Below are 17,064 nucleotides of genomic sequence, written 5' to 3' on the forward strand. Positions count from 1 at the left end.
CAGCACTCATCTAAGCCCCCTAACCCCAAACAACGCTTTAAAACACTTAAGTTTGAAACCGCCCCTCAAATGCAGGACAAAATATTTACTTCAAGACTGGAATATACTTCTGTCTGACAACAAGCATCCTTCATGCCTCTTAAGTAGCGATAGTGCCGGGAGTAGTGCAGCTCTGAAAAGAGGGATCTCAGATGACGTGTTCTTTTATCATCGCCAGAAGAGCCGGGAGACGCTTTTAAGAGACATGCACATTATTATTGATAGACAATCTCAGTGCTGCAGGGCAAAAGTAGTTAATGTCGACTTCGGTCTCATGTTCATCTCTCCTCTGTCTGCTTAATTGGCGTAAAGCGTAGTGACGAACATTGCATTTCAGTTGTCTTGGTGAGCCAAGGGTTAACCAAGGTTACCTCTACGCTTTCTAGTGTTTCACAGTTCAATCAACGCTGAATTAAAGCAGCTAAATTGCACACGTACATCTGGTTAAATGCCCCATATAAGCATGTTTACACGGATACTGTACATGCCATTACAAATATTCTTTTAGACGGACAGAACACACGGACCCGTGAGTTTGTATACAAATCCACAAAACATCTTGAGGCTGATCCCAGGTAACGATGTAAAAGAGAATCGCTGAATCTCAGAGCTCTCCCGAGGCCTCGGTGTGACTATTTTTGGAGTCGGTGCTCATCTCGGCTCATCTCCTCTGACTCCCTCTTACCGCTTACAGTTTGCTCTTTCTCTCTCTCTCTCTCTCTCTCTCTCATGCTTCCCTAAAACGCTTGCTCACCCCGAGCTACTTGTTTATCAGTCCAATGTTTGTTCCTGTCAGGGACAATATGTTCTCTCTCCGAAGCAGTCTACTCAGTTATTCTTCATCTGGCCCCTGGGCTGTTCTTAGTCAGCCCGTGTCCCCAGACACCTCTCCACTGACCAATGGAGGGCTTTAACTGTTTATGGCTCTTAGGTGAAAGCTTCATACGAGCAAATTAGATAATGGGGATGTATAGGTCACTTCAGGGGAAACCTGTAAAGGCATTTTGTAAACGCTGATCGGAGCGACGCTGTTTTGTGACATCACACAGGGATTAAGAAGAAGTTATTCTAAATGCAGATGTTTTTGTACACACTATACACATACATACTTACGAGACGATCACGCAATGCAATGCTACCACAGCTAAGGTTTTTTTTTAACATCAGAAAAAGAAAAAGAAAAGGTATATTGCTGAAAGTGTCTTTACAGAATCCCAGTTGACAAAGGCGTGCTTGGAAGCTTCCGGACCAAGAGGAATTTTCCTTTTTCATTTCCGTCCACTTGGGATGCGATTTCACACCATTAGCCCCCCCTCTCCTCCCAAACTCACACCACCTCCGGACCATAAATATTTCAACCTCTCAATCTATATTCATTATAAAACACATGCCCAATGCAGTATGTGGTTGTGAGGACACAAGGCTTTTATTTATTCATCTTATTTATTTATATTTCTTTCCTGAGGGTGAGACGTTGGTTTCTATCCATCTGTGCTGATTGCTGGCTATTACAGAGCACTTAGAGCCTCCCCTGAACTAGCCAGAGGGGAGCGCAATCCTCCAGAGATCTGCTCACTTCAGGGCTAAGAGGTGTGTTTGTTGTGTGTTTTTCTGTGAGGAAGTAACAGAGAGTTATCACCAGAGCGATGGCAAACATAAAAAAGAATGAAAGACAAAAAAAAACACTGAAACTGTGTAAATAAGAATTCAGTTTTCATTGTGTTATCGACTATTCCTGTAAATTATTTTTCATGCGCTTTAAATGGGTCTGTTTGTAGTTCATTCTCCTTGCTCCTCTTCACCGTGTGAGCTAATGATCAGGTTTCCCTGGTGATTAAGTTCGGTCAAAGTTATCGACCCTCTCCTTTGTATTTTGCCTCAGGTTCACATGCCATGAATCCCATTGTTTGGAATCCTTTAACTGAAACTTAGAGAACCCTTTTAAGCACACAACTTGTTTTTTATTCTATCTGCACACTTGCATAGTTGTCATATACACTCTTGTTTAGATGGCGAGAGTGCTCACTTATGCTAACTTCTGCTTTTTAAAGAATACTGCAGGTGTGCAGACTCATCTCCTTTGATTATTGCTGGGTTGTCGGTTTTCAGATTCAACCTGATGTCTCTACAGATAGTGGATTGAGATCGTCCTGCTGGGCAGTAGGGGAAACACCAGAGGCCCCATAATACGATATTATTGCAGTTTTGCAATATGCTGACTATTGTGATGTCAAAAATTGTCATTTATTACTCTTTTTCAACTGCAAATTATGCAGTTTATCAACATCTGGTTTATCTAATAAGATAAACTATGTTCATCTCACTTTAGTCCATTTCTAATAGGCTTATAGCCAATTAATCAAAATGTTATTATCGTCAACTATTTCCTTTTAGTTTGTTTAAGTCATTCTATAGTGGTGATTAGATTAAAAACACACAATTCAAATGATATGGAAATAATAGATTGTATTATCTTTTTTTAAATCTTACCATTAGTAACTTTAATGATGTATTATAAGCTGCTTAGAGCTAGTGTTATTAGGGTAAATTAGGTTCATAATTCCCTCTCTAACTGGATTTATTCAAGTTTCTTCTCACTAATAGCTACATTTTACAAGATTACATTTGAACACATAATTAACGTCCTGGCGATTTAAGGCTCTTTTTGGCGCACACAAGGCTGGAGTGTTAGTTCCCTCTGAAATGATTACAGCAACACTTTAGGTGAATGGCAAGGCTCTCTCAAATACTCAAAACAAACACACAGGTGTTACGATACAGTCTATGGTTACATGACTCGCGAGAGAGGAGACTTTACTGCGCACACAATCTGTGTCAATGCAGGAATGAAGACATAGATATCACAGCTTCTTCAATTCTTATGGTTATGAAACCGTGACTTATACCGCAGTTGATCAGTTAATGCAGACATTTCTAATTGCAATATTAATAGTTTGTATAATAGAGATCAATACCTGTCGTTCATGAATTGATACAACCTTGCCACGACAAAATATTGCTATACCATGTTGTGTCGACCAAGCCCCCCCCCCCCCCCCTCATTTGATCATGTGCAACAGTATTGAAACAAAAAACTTGTGGAGGACTGGGTGTTTGGGGACTGGGTTTCACTGCAGCTATTTATTCAGCAGCATCCAGCGAAGCTGTAAATGTCAGGAGGCCAGTGTGTGTCTGGTCCCAAGGGTGTGACTGTGTGTCGCGTCACTTTAAAGGCATGCAGGTCAGCTCCGCCACACATGCTCTACATGTTCTGCTCTGCTTAGATCTGGATGGCCGCATCCTGTGGTACAACACCATCAAGGTGTGCGTGGGAAGGTTGAGTGAGCCTTTGTAGTTGAAGGTGTATTTGACCATCCTTGTGTGTCTACGTGTGTGCACACGAGTGTGTTCAGTGTCACAGACACAATCTGTCCAGTAGTGTGTGTACATTGTTTTAAGTACAGGATACAGATAAGTGCTGTAGCTGGCACAGTTTGCAAGCCTTTATCAATGCTGGGAACATTAATTTAATTCAATTAAAGCTTTGGTTTCAACCACAGTGGCCACAAGAATGTATGTCTAAAAAACATCTGCTGAATATCTGGCCTAGTCCACACAAGCATTGTTTTAAACACCAGGGACGATGGCGGTGGGGTCTGTGTTGTGGGATAGTTGGATGTTAGCAGTGACCTCTGTCTCAATATAGTGGAAGAGTGACTGTTCGTGGCACGGCATGTTGTCTCATTAGTGTCTCCTTTGCCTCGCAAAGGAGATAACTGAGCACACTCTGTTCAGAAACTCTGTTGTTGACGTGTAGACAGGGAAAACTGAGATTGTGGCTTGTAACGACAGAGTTTCTGAAATTCTTCAACCTGGTCAGTATCTTATAATGCTGTTTGGGTTTGGACAAAAGGCCAAAACGCATTGAAAAAGCTACGTTAACAAAAATAACCTTGTAGGTGTGGACGAGGCCTAAATGTACCTGTTTGGGCCAAACTGATACACCACCAACAACATTGCCTTTTGTTGCTGTTAACTCAACAAAAATGTGATGTTTCTCTGTGACTCTCACTTTTTAAAGGATGTGATGTTGCTAAGCTCCTGTTAATGGCCCGATATTGACTGTCAGCATGAAACCACATTGAGTATTCCACGTCTGCAAATAGTGAAGCTCATTCTCTGGTGTTATGGATAAGTGTTGACCCCCCCTCCCTCGCTCAAACGCCCCCCAGACTTAGAGCATCCCTCCGCTGCCTCCTGTCCCTCTCCTCCTTCCTTCTCCTCTTTCCTCTGCCTTTATCCCTCCATCTTACCTATTGATTGGCCAATAATGTTTTTCAGTGGTAGATTAATGGCACATTACCCTGACAAGAGTGTCTGAGGGGACAGGACGTGAGGGAGGGCGTGGGAGACAATCCTTTTTAATTGATACACGGTTTGTGTGTGTGTGTGTGTGTGTGTGTGTGTGTGTGTGTGTGTGTGTGTGTGTCTGAAATACTACAGACATTTTATTTTCGATTATTTACAAATATTTCATGCAACTGGGTTATTTTGTTTTTGTTTTGTCTGTAGTTTTGCCAAAAGACAAATGAAAAGACTTTAATCTGAGTAATAATTCATTTGTTCACATTATTGTAGCTGTATAGATGAAAAGCTTGGATATCCAAAATGCAAGATTATGAAGTAAGATATCCAAATAAAGGTTATTTTTGGTTAAGTTTTGGTCATGTCATTTTTTCAACCCACATTGAACTTGTGATCGTTGCAAAGGAGTTAATTAACACCACAAAGCTAGGAGTTCTTATTTATTCTGAGTCATATGGAGATATGTATAGTTTATGATGATAATGTGTTACTTAATGGGGTTATGAAGTCAAGACAATTCTGCTATTACTTGAATTGATCAAACAGGATAGTTTGAATACATCTCAAACATGTAGACACACACTTTATGCTAGCAGCATGGCCTTCAAGTCGGTTCACCTCTTTGGTTCAAACTGAAATATCTCAAAATTCATGCATTCATGGTCTACAGAGGATTAATCTTTCCACTGTGGCTACCCCTGACTTCAACTCTAGCGCCATAATGAGGTTGGAAGGGGGGGGCTAACACACTAAGATGATGAACATTGTTATACCTGCTAAACATCAGCATGCTGTCCTTGTCAGTGTGATGTTAATATGCTGACTTCAGCAGCCTTACAGCGTCGCTAGCCAGGCTGTAAACTTAGTGCTGTTTAATAGTATTTCTCTTGGGTTAAAAGCTAAATATGGCCTCTTCTCCTACATTCATCCTAATCTCGATCATAGTCTTTATATAATATGATTCTCTTTAATCTCTATAAACAGATTCTGCATGAATATGTAGAATCTGTAGGCAACGGAGCAACAATATGTTGGCAACAGAAGTGCTCTGGTGTCCGTATGTAGTCCTAGTATTGACCAATCAAATAGTCTGTGTGCAGAGTGAAAGTCTCACATCTCAAGTTGCCAATAGGACTGTGAATAATCAGTCTTGGCCTGGATTTTCGCTGCAGGCTTATCTGTGTACTCTCAAATGTTTCTGTTTATCAATCTGTCATTTATCTGCTATTCAATATATTATAGTACAACATGCTGATGAGTTTACACAGCATCACGTTAACCTGTTAAACTGTCTCACACGGATAATAGTCCAAATTGAGTTTTAAATGCCCTTTTGTGAATCTTGTTGTGGACAGCAGTTTAAACAATGAAGTAAGAAAAGTTGTGCAATCACAAAATTCATTCATTTAGCTGTATTTGTTTTTACTCTCTCACTTAGCTTGCTTTGCAATTAATCGCTGGCCACGGTCCAATCTGGTCTCATCGTCTCTCTTTCCTGCACTCTCTCCTCTCTTATCACTGTCTCTGTATCACTTACTTTTATCTGATTTCATCCCCTCTTCCATCGTTCAATTTCCTCCAGCAATCTGCACCATGTAGAGGAGGGGGGGGGGGGGGGTAAATTAGCAGATCAATAGGCCATCAAAGAGTCTTTAAGTGTGACACATACACAGACGTCCTGTCTCAGGTTCCCCCCTCTAACTAATAGCCTTGTTGTTTACTTTACAATGTGCTGTGTCATGTAGTTTTGGTCCGTTGCATCGGGACACCCCGGGGGAATCCCTGGACAGAGCTGATGCTGGAGACACACATTTTGTGTTTGATTGTGTCTTGTTTTATCAGGATGAGCAACATCGTTGAGACATTGTTGAACTAAGAGCTGTGGTTGATATGAATCCTCACCAAATTGAGTATGTTGTTGTTTTGGCTTAGCTTACAACAGAGGATCTGTGTGAGATCCTCCATGTGAAATCCATTGGTGACAGTCCGTCTGTGCTTTCATGTCGCTGAAACAAGTTCAGGGACAGTCTCTCCCATCGTCTTGGGCGATGACCTTTGTCAGATGACTGGGAGAGGTCAACAGAGGTTAAAGTAACAAGCGAGCTGAGAGAGAGGCCTCCATCTAGTCATGCAGAAAAGAGCTGCCGGAGAGTGTTACACTGGCGTACACACACACACACACACACACACACACACACACACACACACACACACACAGTCACTCATCAACTAACAGGAACCGGACTTCTTTGCTCCTGACCAGCCAGACCTCAGCTATAGAGAGGCACAGACCCATGCAGAAATACAAACGTGATCGTAGGTTTTCCAACACAAACACACACTCATCAACTGGTTCTTTCCTCCCTCCCTCCCTCCCTCCCTCTCTCCCTCTGTCCCTCTCTCTCTCTCTCTCTCTCTCTTTGTTACACACTCTCCTCCTCAGTCCTTCTCATTCAGTCATAATCGCACACAGTCAGGCTTCAGTGCACAGACTACTGTGATGAGCTATGACAAGGCAAGAGGCGGGAGGCAAGTACAGTAAGAATGGGAGAGGAGGATGGTAAAAAAATGAAAAGAGCACAGTGGTTGAACAACAATTAGCACTTCTTATAAAAAGCATTCAGGTGAATTAGTGCATTTATGTCTGTACTCGGTAAGGTCATTCATAATGAATAAAACTTTATATATTTTTTTACCTTGGTCACTGCAGTCTGAAGTTCCCGCCTGAGTGCCTTTAAGATAGTATGATCTTCAATTTATGTCTCCATTAAATACAACTTAAATGTTAATAACATACCATTTGGCCACACCTTGCATCTTGACAGTCTGCCATCATGTCTGAGCGGATAGCCGCCAGGGATTGTGGGTACTGAGCAGTGGTGTGACTAGCAGCTCTGAAACTCGAGACTGCCTGCTGGACATAACAGGCCTCTCGTCTTCGATGAATTGATACACACACATAATAATGCATTAAAATGTCTTAGAGATTTCTTTATTATTTGGTGCAGCGGGTCGATAATGAACAAATAGCGTCCTGATTTTTAATGTAGAATCCTGTTTACGTCATAGATATGCACCTACTGTTTAATGTTTTTAAGTTTCTGGTCAGTAGGATTTAATGCTACATTGATAAGTGTGAAGGGTGAGTGGTGTGTCAAAGTGCACAAAGGGCAGCACCCATAAGGTCAACTGACTTTCAATTCAGTCAATGCAGAAAGTGGATTTTCATTAGTGGAAAAAAAATGGCGTGATTCCTTTTATCATCCTGTGACAATTAATGTAGGATCATTTTATTTTAGATTATATTTTGGTTGGATGCAGTTTAGTTCTGCACTAAGAAATAATTTTGTCCAAGTCCAGGTTTGTGGCACAATGAGGATGAGGGGAACAAAACGTTCACTGCCGGGATCAATAAAATATCTGAAAATGGTCTGAGTTTCCAAAAATTACAACTTTATAGTCTGAAGCCTATCAGACTGCCACAATCCTTTTAGATATTTCAAAGGTCAGTATAATGAGACTCTTTATGTAATAATAAATAGACGAGAGCTTTAAAGAGTTCGGTTGAAACAAAGATCTGCTGTAGAATGTCGTATTTTGTCACGTGAGTATTTTTTTTTAAATGTCTTAACTTTTTAAAGAGAAACCAGTTTAGACTCATGTCATGTTGCCTATTTACCATAATGTGGAGTTTACATGATCAATCTGGAGGTTATATCACTAGCTACAGAAATACATTTAGGTAAGCTTTTTATAATTATTGATATTTTTACTTTCGGAAACATTAATGCAATGGATCCTCCTGATATTGTCATTGGTTACTGACTTTTTGTCTTTTATTCCTGGACTGTTCTCGGTGACCATGAGTCACACATTCAACAAATGTTCAGTAATATGCCTGATTTAAAGCTAGTCCATAAGGAATGAGCCTTTGCTTGGTTTCACAGGAGTGGGTGCACAGATTTCCATTGTGTACACTCTTTGGGTTGTGCTGAGGCTGCTGGTTGGTCTGTGGCTTTGGTACGACAGCGGCGTGGCCTCCTTTCGGGAAGACAGCTCGAGGATCTACACACTGTCTCGCACAGAAACTTAGGAAGGCATAGCGTCACCTCCCGTCTGCATGTCCACCGCTTCCTGCATGGATTAGTTTTCCCAAAATGTTTTTGCTTTCTTAAAAATAACAAAATGAGTTGCTTGTGTTGCTCACGATGTTGTGTAGTTTGTATGAATATGCCAGGTATATTTGGAAGCTTTTAGACAGACACGTAGAAGGGGATGAGTCTCACCTCCTGTCTGTACCACTTCCTGCATGCAAGAAATGTGTAGGTCTATTGACCAACATGTCATACATGTATTGTCCAAATGTTTTTAGTTTCTCAAGAACGAACTAAATCAGTGGCATATCATATTGCCAATCTGGTATTTCAAATGTGTAGTTTACATCTTAATATGCCGCTTATATGACCAGTTACAGATACATATTTAGATTTTGATATTGACATCCTCAGTTTGTACATTTTATCCAAACTTACTGATATTATTATATTTTAAATGGTCTTGTTGTTTCTACTTATAATATGCTATGAAGCTGTTAGTTATAGATTTGATAAGCAATTCTGACTTTATGCATGTTTTATACCACAGTTTTGGCCCCAATTCAAAACACAGTACATGCTGTGGTTAACACATGTTGAGGCTTGAGTTTTTAAATAGGAGTGTGTGCCTACAAGCACTTTGGGTCTATTGGATTAGCAACCATTGTCTCCTTTAAGATGGATTTCAATTAAGGGGCCTTTAGTCACACTAAATGTTTATGTTCTTGATTAGATTTTAATATTTTGCCAATTTTTATTTGATAGCTGCTCAATCCATAAAGTTGTATTCATTTATCTATAAAATCCATTTTTACAACCTTGTTTGAATAAACTGACTTAACATACATTGTATCCTCATCATCTGCAGTTTCATAAAAAAATACAATGACAAAAAGTTCAGTACAAAATAGTGAATACATTCTGTAAAAATATTTCTTGAATGAAGATGTTTTAATTACAGTTTCAATAACTGGTGTAATGAGCCTAAAGGCAAACGTTGAATAAAGTAAGAATAGTAGGATGCTCAGAAAAAATTGACATGCGTGAAACATAATAAAATGTTAATTACATTCATTTAAATACATAGATAATTTCAGTAATTCAAAATTCATTATGATACAGGAAATGCATGCAAATAGCTTGGCTATAGTAATTTCTTTGGTGGCTTATAGGCTGCTGGAAATGCTGTTGTCAATGATAATAATAATAATAATAACGATGATAATAATAATATTAATTATGCTATGTCATGTAAACAATAAATGTAGGGGTTGATAATGTTTAGGCCTCCCTCAGGCTATCATTAGCTTAGCCTGCTATTTCTTAAAAACGGCTATGTGTCATAGCAGGTCTGGTGCCGGCCGATCCGAAACCAATAGCTTTGACTGGAAAAATAAATAAAACCGAGTCAGCTTATTTTTAAGTGATATGTAACTACTCCTCCGTGGGTGTACTTGCAGTCTTCACAAACAGTAAGGCCGCGGGTTCGACCCAACATCTAAACACCTTAAATGCTTGAAACTTGGCAACAGACCACCAAAAAGTGTCTCTTTCACGTGAGGGAATGAATGAAACATCATACGTCCCCGTCGTACAGACTGAAGTACTTGCTGGCGTTTGTGAAGCAGAGGTAAGGCGTGCTACTCCCCGGGTATACCACGGGCAGAGGCATGGGCAGCAGGCATCTGCCCAGCAGGTTGCTCTCTTTGTACAAGGCCGGGAGCTGCCCCACCACCATGGGCTTTCCAGTCTCGGGGAAATCGGTAACAGTTCCGTCGATTTCGGTCGAGATCTGCCGTTTCAATTTATTCCTGCGGTTCTGGAACCATATTTTCACCTGGGTCTCCGTGAGCTGGAGGGAACTGGCGAGGCAGGCGCGCTCCGCGCTGCTCAGGTAGCGTTTCATGTCGAAGGTAGACTCCAACTGGAAAATCTGTCTCTTGGAAAAAATTGTGCGCGTTTTCTTTTTCGTTATAATTTTGCTTTTCTTGGCTGGGCTGCCCCCTTTGTGGGTGTCCGTGGCCGTGGTGGTGGAGCTGCTGTCGTCGCAGCTGCTGTCCCCGCTCTCGAAGCGAACCTCCGTCGCCTTCTTCGGGTCTCCGCGGCTGATGGGGACTGACTCCGTCGCTCCGTTGCAGTCTGTGATCAACTCTGCGAACAAATGACACTCCGTTTAACCCGCTGTGGTTAAGTCTCAACTGTGCCGCTACATTAACCTGAAACATCTGATGAGCGCGGTGCGTTATGGTGAACACGGATGACAGAAAGTCTCTGCACGCGGCCCACAAACCGCTACGAATTCACCAAAACCCTCTTACCTTTCTCGTTAAGCCTGCAGCCCGGGTCCTGGCGCTGCTGGACTACATGCTCGTCGTGGTGACTCTGGAAACCGTCTTTACGCATCGCCGTGGCCGAGTCATCCCGCAGTCCGGCGGGGTGACAACCGTCCCAGTTCCTCCCGCTCGTCTTGAGATTGAGGATGTTGTCAATAGTGAATTTCAGAGAGGCGGCGGGTCGGCATGGTGCGTCCACTTTGTTCATATTCTCCAAGGCTTAAGTCCTTTTTTTTTTGTTTGTTTACTTCCGCGACTCTGCTCGCCTTTAAGTCTAAACCGGGACGTTAATATGACCGCTAACGTCTCGATGCTCCACGCACCATAGCAGCAGCCACTGAGCAGACACCGCTGGGCTGTTGATGCTCTGCATGTACCGTAACCGCACGCACCGGATGGAGCGCGTTGTACTCGTTGATTGGTCCAGAGGAGCGTGCAGTATGCCGGCGGACCTATGACATAAAGGGGATGGGATGAGAGGGGAGGGCACGAGAGTGTTGTTGTGCCCTCCCTCTCCCCTCTTCGCCCCCTTCACCCTCATACATCTGCTGCAAGGAGACCCGGGGTCCGGAGCTCTGCAGGGGTCCCTCAGGAAAATAAAGCGTTTAATGTCACTGTTATTTCACACCGTGCTGTATGTGCGCTGCGATACACAATTTATGGTGGTTTTGATTTAGCCTGCATTCTTTCTGAAGTTCAGCCGGGCTGCTTAACTGGAATCAGATGTTGTACCAAACTTGAAAACAAGTTTGTCAACTTGAAACCTGAAGTAAATCCGATTAGCATTTGTGTCATTGCTTTGTGTGTCTATCTGTGGCATTTTATAAAGGTATTTCTCAAAAGCATATTCTTTTTCTTATAATAAGAGTATTTTTTTTTCTCTGAGGTGAAATTGTTGCATTTTAGCTAAAAGCTAAGTGTAAAAAAAATATGTATAGCCTAGAAAATTACAGCACAGCAACAAAACAGTTGCCTTTTCACGTTTGAAACACAAACTATGTAACCATATTGCATTTAAAAACGGATCTTTTCTTCATAAGGAATCATTTATTGTATGCATAGTCCATATATCTGGTAGGTCAACGGCTATATATTTGCTCATTTAAAGCGGTGCCATGTGAATTACGATAGTTTTAGATCACTCGAAGCCTCGTGTTTCTGTTGATACATATTTATTTTGAGTAGCCATTGTCCATCCAGATTTACAATATCTGTAACGGATTGGAATCGCGTAATTTTGCATAAATAAAGGTACGAATGCATAGTGGAATTCAGGTTGCGTTTCCACTTATTTGACCATACGGATTATTTACTTTCTACAATCAACACAAGGGCACAACTTGCTGATACGCTTGGCATTTGTTATTTTAAAAAGTCTGCGCAAACCGGTAAAACAGAAGTGAAATAAGATGGAAATGAGACTCTCTCAGTGCATTTTTGTATCCTGATTATTTTAAAAATATATTTTACATATCACTGATGGACAAACAATATTTATTTTTTCTAATGGATTATTTAACGAACTAGATGCTCAGCTGGTATGGAAGAGCTTGGATAGCAGTAACAGAGGCCTATTGTAGCAGAAACTTCAAGCGTATGTTAACTTTGTCATTTCCTAAACAGTCTCCTGATACGCTGTTCTCTCGCTGTGTCACAGCTCATGTGTACAAACACTTTTCTGTGTGACCCTTCACGGTTATGATTGACAGAGACACATTTGAGCTCAGTGAGTATTTATAAACAACAGAAAAGCAGACAATTGAGTGGTTTTGTCGTTTTTTGTTTTTTTTTATTATGTGGAAAAAGTGACAAAGTTGGAAAATTGTGTGGCTTTAAATATAAAACTTTGCAAAAATATGTGTGTATTCAAACATACAGTAGGCTACAGTACATGAACAGCTTCGGCTTCTCTTGCTCTCGGCCTTGCTTGGCATGGTATTCTGTGACAGAAGCACACGCTCCTGTGGAGGTTTATGAGATAAAGATGATCCATGACTGCGTCTTCTAATTCATGTCTCTGCGGCTCTTATCTTTGGATGCAGGCAACGGTTTTCTGCGGCATTGTGGGTTATTGCACGACTCAGTATGGGTGAATTTATGTTATAAACACACAGCTTGGCATATTAGTCTTCGACAGTCTTTACACCAAGCCGGTCATCTGTGATCTCAACATGCTCATGGAGTGAGCAAACGAGGAAAGAGGGTAGCTGGAGAAGCCCGCGACTGCTGGAGAAAGAGGATATCCGTTCAGGTTGAAACCCAGTGCTGCAGATGGCCCGGGTCCCTCGTGATACAGAATGGGGACCCTGACAATCCGCTGGGTCGAGTGGGGGATGTGTACAGCCTCAAGGTCCGCCGCTAGCTGTCTCTTCCATTTATTCCTCCGGTTCTGAAACCAGATTTTGACCTGCGTCTCTGTCAGGTGGAGAGACACTGCCAGTCCCGCTCTCTCCGAGCTGCTCAGGTACCGTTTCACGTCGAAGGTGGACTCCAGCTGAAATACCTGACTGCGGCTGAACACGGTCCGGGTCTTCTTCTTCCGGGTGGAGCTTGGGTCCGAGGATGCGTCCAGTTCCGACCGTGCATCAAACCCGGTATGCATGTCCTCGTTGTCGTCTGTCAGGTTGCTGTCTGCTGTTTTCCTGTCAGTTTCGTCGCTGCCCTCCGTTATCGGCTCAGATACGGCGGGGGAGCACCTGTCACTGGTGGATATGGAGCAGCAGTGGTCGTCTGAACTTGTGTTATCCCTTGGACCTGAAAGGAGAAAAAAAAAAAGCGGGAACATGAGTGACATTCAAAGCACATTTCCCCAGCGCAGCTTTCTGAGGTATTGTTGTTGGCCTTAAAACAAACGCTTCCCCTCTTCAATGTGTTTAAATGTGGCGGAATAATTCAGTACATCGGAATAAAGAAATACACGTTTCCTATCTGACGTTTTCATATACCTAAAGTCATTTGTGGACATTTAAATTCACTTACATTTGAATGCCATTTGTATTTTGCAACCCATCCGTTACCGGACAGGTGGGCATGGGGAAACCTAGGCGTTTTGATGTGATTGCGTATAACATGATCCATGTGAGGATGCTGTGACTAGTTCTTTGCAATTCACAACTTAATAATGACATCTAACAAGTATACTGATGTGTGTGGGCTATTGCATTGGCCAGGGGCTTCCATCTCCTGTGAACCATAGGCTGTTGGTATTGGAATGTTAAAATCAAAGTATCAGACCGTATAGGCATCAAGAGGAGGGGCACTTAGTTTTGATGTCAGGGCGAGTGTGAGTGGGACAAATTACACTGAACATGCGTAAAAGCGTCACGTTGACGTGCACTGCTACTGCGCCATCTGTTTGGGGATTTAGCTACTCTAGGCATTTGTGCGTAATCTTGAGACCGAAACACGGATCTATTGACAAGCAACCATGAAATATCTGTACAGATTCATTCTGTACAGCAGAGGACGAATTACGCTTATGGTGATCACGCGTGAAACACATTCGGCCTAGGTGGGTTTTACAGATCGATCCCCGTGTTCCGTATATCATTTAAACCGGCGTGGGAAGCTCGGTGAGCTCAGTGTGGGTGAACGGTTAGCAGAGTCACGGCTACAATCTCCACACTCGACTCGGCCTGACTTTGTTGCTTTTATTTAACGAAGCGAAACGCATCGTGCGAATCAAAGCTGGCTTTCTAAATTACCTCGTGGTTCTAATTAAACAACCTTTGATAAATGTGCACAAATAAATAAACGGCCCGACGTTGTGAATAATGCCACCAAATCAGTGAAATAGAAAGATATGCGTAGTATACTGTTTCTTTAACTTTAAAAACTGTTGTCATGTGTGGAGTCCGATAAGCCATGGATTTCACATTATTCATTTCTTATTTTTGTAGCAAAAATATATGAAAAATGATAGTCAGCGTCTATTCATACACCCCTGCTGACAGTAACAGCAGTAGCTGCAACAAACATGTCAACAAATGCGTCTTATGTTGCACACGGGCTAAGATTCCGCACACGCATAACAGCGACACTCTACTCACTATGTGGCGTATCCAACGCTCTGAAGTTTAAGGAAGCTCCCCCGCGGTACCACTGCAACGGCGAGTCTCTGTACGGGGACCGAGCGGTGGAGCTGGAGCCATCGGGCGCTGGAGCGCTCGCGTCAGCGTGATGTACTTTCAGTACTCGGCCGGCGGAGCCCGTCTCCACACCAGCTCCCTCGCGACTCCTGTCCGACATCGATTCATGTCCATTCCGTCCCTTGCCTAGTAGGTTCTCGATGAAAAACGACGACGCCCTCGATGAAGTGGAAGTCTGGTTGTCCGTTAGCTTCTCCTGCATGTTTTTTGTTTGTTTTGTTTTTTCCCCCAATTGTACGGTGCTTTTACGCAAAACCGAGCGGATCCTGTGTTGTTTGTGCGTTAAGGCAACCAAAAATCCAAGCAGTCATTTCAAGCGTCGCTGCTTTTGCGCCGTGATCGGATGTGGAGTCATGGCAGAGACGGGACGGGGATCTCCTCGGTGCCAGCGGGAGGCGAGGGAGACAGGGACACGGAAGCAGTACAGTGAAACGTCAAGTCAAACGCCTAACGAACCGAGGGCATCCAGCGATTGGACGAGCACCACGGCAAATGGGGTTTTCCAAGGAATGGAGAATTACTGTCTCTCTGCGTCAGTCGTCGCTGCTGCTCTCCCCTCCCTATCTCTCTCTATGTATGTGTGTGTGTGTGTGTGTGTGTGTGTGTGTGTGTGTGTGTGTGTGTTCACGTGCAGGTCCGTCCCCTCGAGGCCATAGCCAGTAGAAAACTTCTGTTCGTGGTACAGTAGTCTTTATTTGGGTCAATTAGAGTGCAAATCAAAATAAAGATTCACCATGGCAGCAGCCATCCCCAGGTCGAGCTCCCCCCTGGTGCACTCTGACATATGGAGGCTTACAGTCAGCTATTAACTGACAGGGAACGACAGTGTGGAGCCTGTCAATTTTAAGTGTGTGTGTGTGTGTGTGTGTGTGTGTGTGTGTGTGTGTGTGTGTGTGTGTGTGTGTGTGTGTGTGTATATATATATATGTTTGCGTGTGCTTAGCCTTTTTTGCTCCCTTGTGCCATCATATGATTTCAGGAGGAAATATATAATACAGAGTTTGGATAACCTTTGACAACATTTGAAGACGTTCAGTTAACATTATTTCCCCCGGTTGGTTCAGAATTAGGATTAGCACGCAAGGGCACGTGACTGCGTATTAAAGATGCGGCTGCTCTCAACGGTTATCAAAACTTTGCGTAATGGCTCAATTACTCTTAATATAGGCCTGTTTGTCTGTAGCTGGGTGGTTTGATTAAGTCAGACATTGTCTCTTTATCTCAAGATTGGCAGCAGAATTATTCAATATTGCACTGGCCTGCATGTATAGCTGTGCAGTGCATGTTTGCACCAGTCTAAGTATTGAAGTATTTTTATTTTAAGTTTCATGTTGTAGCATACACTGTAAAAAAATCAGGAGATATCGAAATCAATATCGGTGCAACAAACCGCAGTGGACCCGACGTTTGATCGAATGTATCTTTGCCTTTTTTTTCTTTTACTTTTTTAAATAATTATACATGATCTTTCCATTTGACTTCGAGCAACATGCCTTTAGTTCCTCGGAAAAGGTGCCACAATGCAGCAAATAGCCCCTTTAAGATGTATAGGCCAAATAAAGTAATCTCCAAACTGTGGTTCAGCAGCTTCATCACGGTACCAAAAGCCTATACTGTACAAACACACACAACGTTTTCTGATGAAGAGTCATGTGTTATCGTCGGACAGATTAGGATAAGATCATGACTATCAGATCATCGGAAACATTTAAATGAGTGCTGACGGGCGTCTTTACCCTTTTCGCTGAAATGGCAAGACATTTGAGCTTTTTATTTCCCTTAATGCAGTCAGCGGCGATGACCTTTAACTCCAGCCTCTCTCTCTCTCTCTCTCTCCCCTCGCTCTCTTTCTCCCTCTCCTTAAAGCCAGACTTACCCTTTTGACCGAGGATCAGCGGTAATGTTGTTCTTCAACCTAACACTCAACGCAGACAGCGTTAACATGAGCCGTGTGTTGAAGAGCGGAGTCTTGCACCTGCCTGGTAGCCTAATGTCTGTTTGTGTCTCGTTGTTTCCGGCCGCTTTTCTCCCGCGAGCATATCAACAGACTGGAAAGTTGCGGGAAAGCACTGTGATATTTAACGA

General features: G+C 42.6%; 2 protein-coding genes across 2 annotated transcripts; both read right to left on the reverse strand.

The window, feature by feature from the left end:
- Nucleotides 1-10,074: 10,074 nt before the first annotated feature.
- On the reverse strand, nt 10,075-11,039 carry hmx4 (H6 family homeobox 4; the record flags this gene model as incomplete). Its single annotated transcript, XM_079160030.1, has 2 exons — nt 10,075-10,649; nt 10,817-11,039. The coding sequence occupies 2 exons, from the start codon at nt 11,037-11,039 to the stop codon at nt 10,075-10,077; spliced, it is 798 nt and encodes a 265-aa protein (XP_079016156.1).
- A 1,596-nt stretch (nt 11,040-12,635) lies between these two features.
- Nucleotides 12,636-15,395, reverse strand: hmx1 (H6 family homeobox 1). The gene is made up of 2 exons (XM_079159090.1): nt 14,881-15,395; nt 12,636-13,585 (listed from the first exon to the last, which is right to left on the reverse strand). Exons 1-2 carry the CDS (start codon nt 15,179-15,181, stop codon nt 12,972-12,974), a joined length of 915 nt encoding a protein of 304 aa, XP_079015216.1. The 5' UTR covers nt 15,182-15,395; the 3' UTR covers nt 12,636-12,971.
- Nucleotides 15,396-17,064: the final 1,669 nt, after the last annotated feature.

The sequence above is a fragment of the Pholis gunnellus genome, assembly GCF_910591455.1.
Source record: "Pholis gunnellus genome assembly, chromosome: 5".
In the NCBI taxonomy this organism is placed as follows: Eukaryota; Metazoa; Chordata; class Actinopteri; order Perciformes; family Pholidae; genus Pholis; species Pholis gunnellus.

Coding starts and splice junctions, on each gene's coding strand:
- hmx1 (XM_079159090.1), bottom strand. CDS start 15,181: ATGCAGGAGAAGCTAACGGACAACCAGACTTCCACTTCATCGAGGGCG. Junction 13,586..14,880: donor AGCGTTGGATACGCCACATA/GTGAGTAGAGTG, acceptor TTCTCCTTTCAG/GTCCAAGGGATAACACAAGT.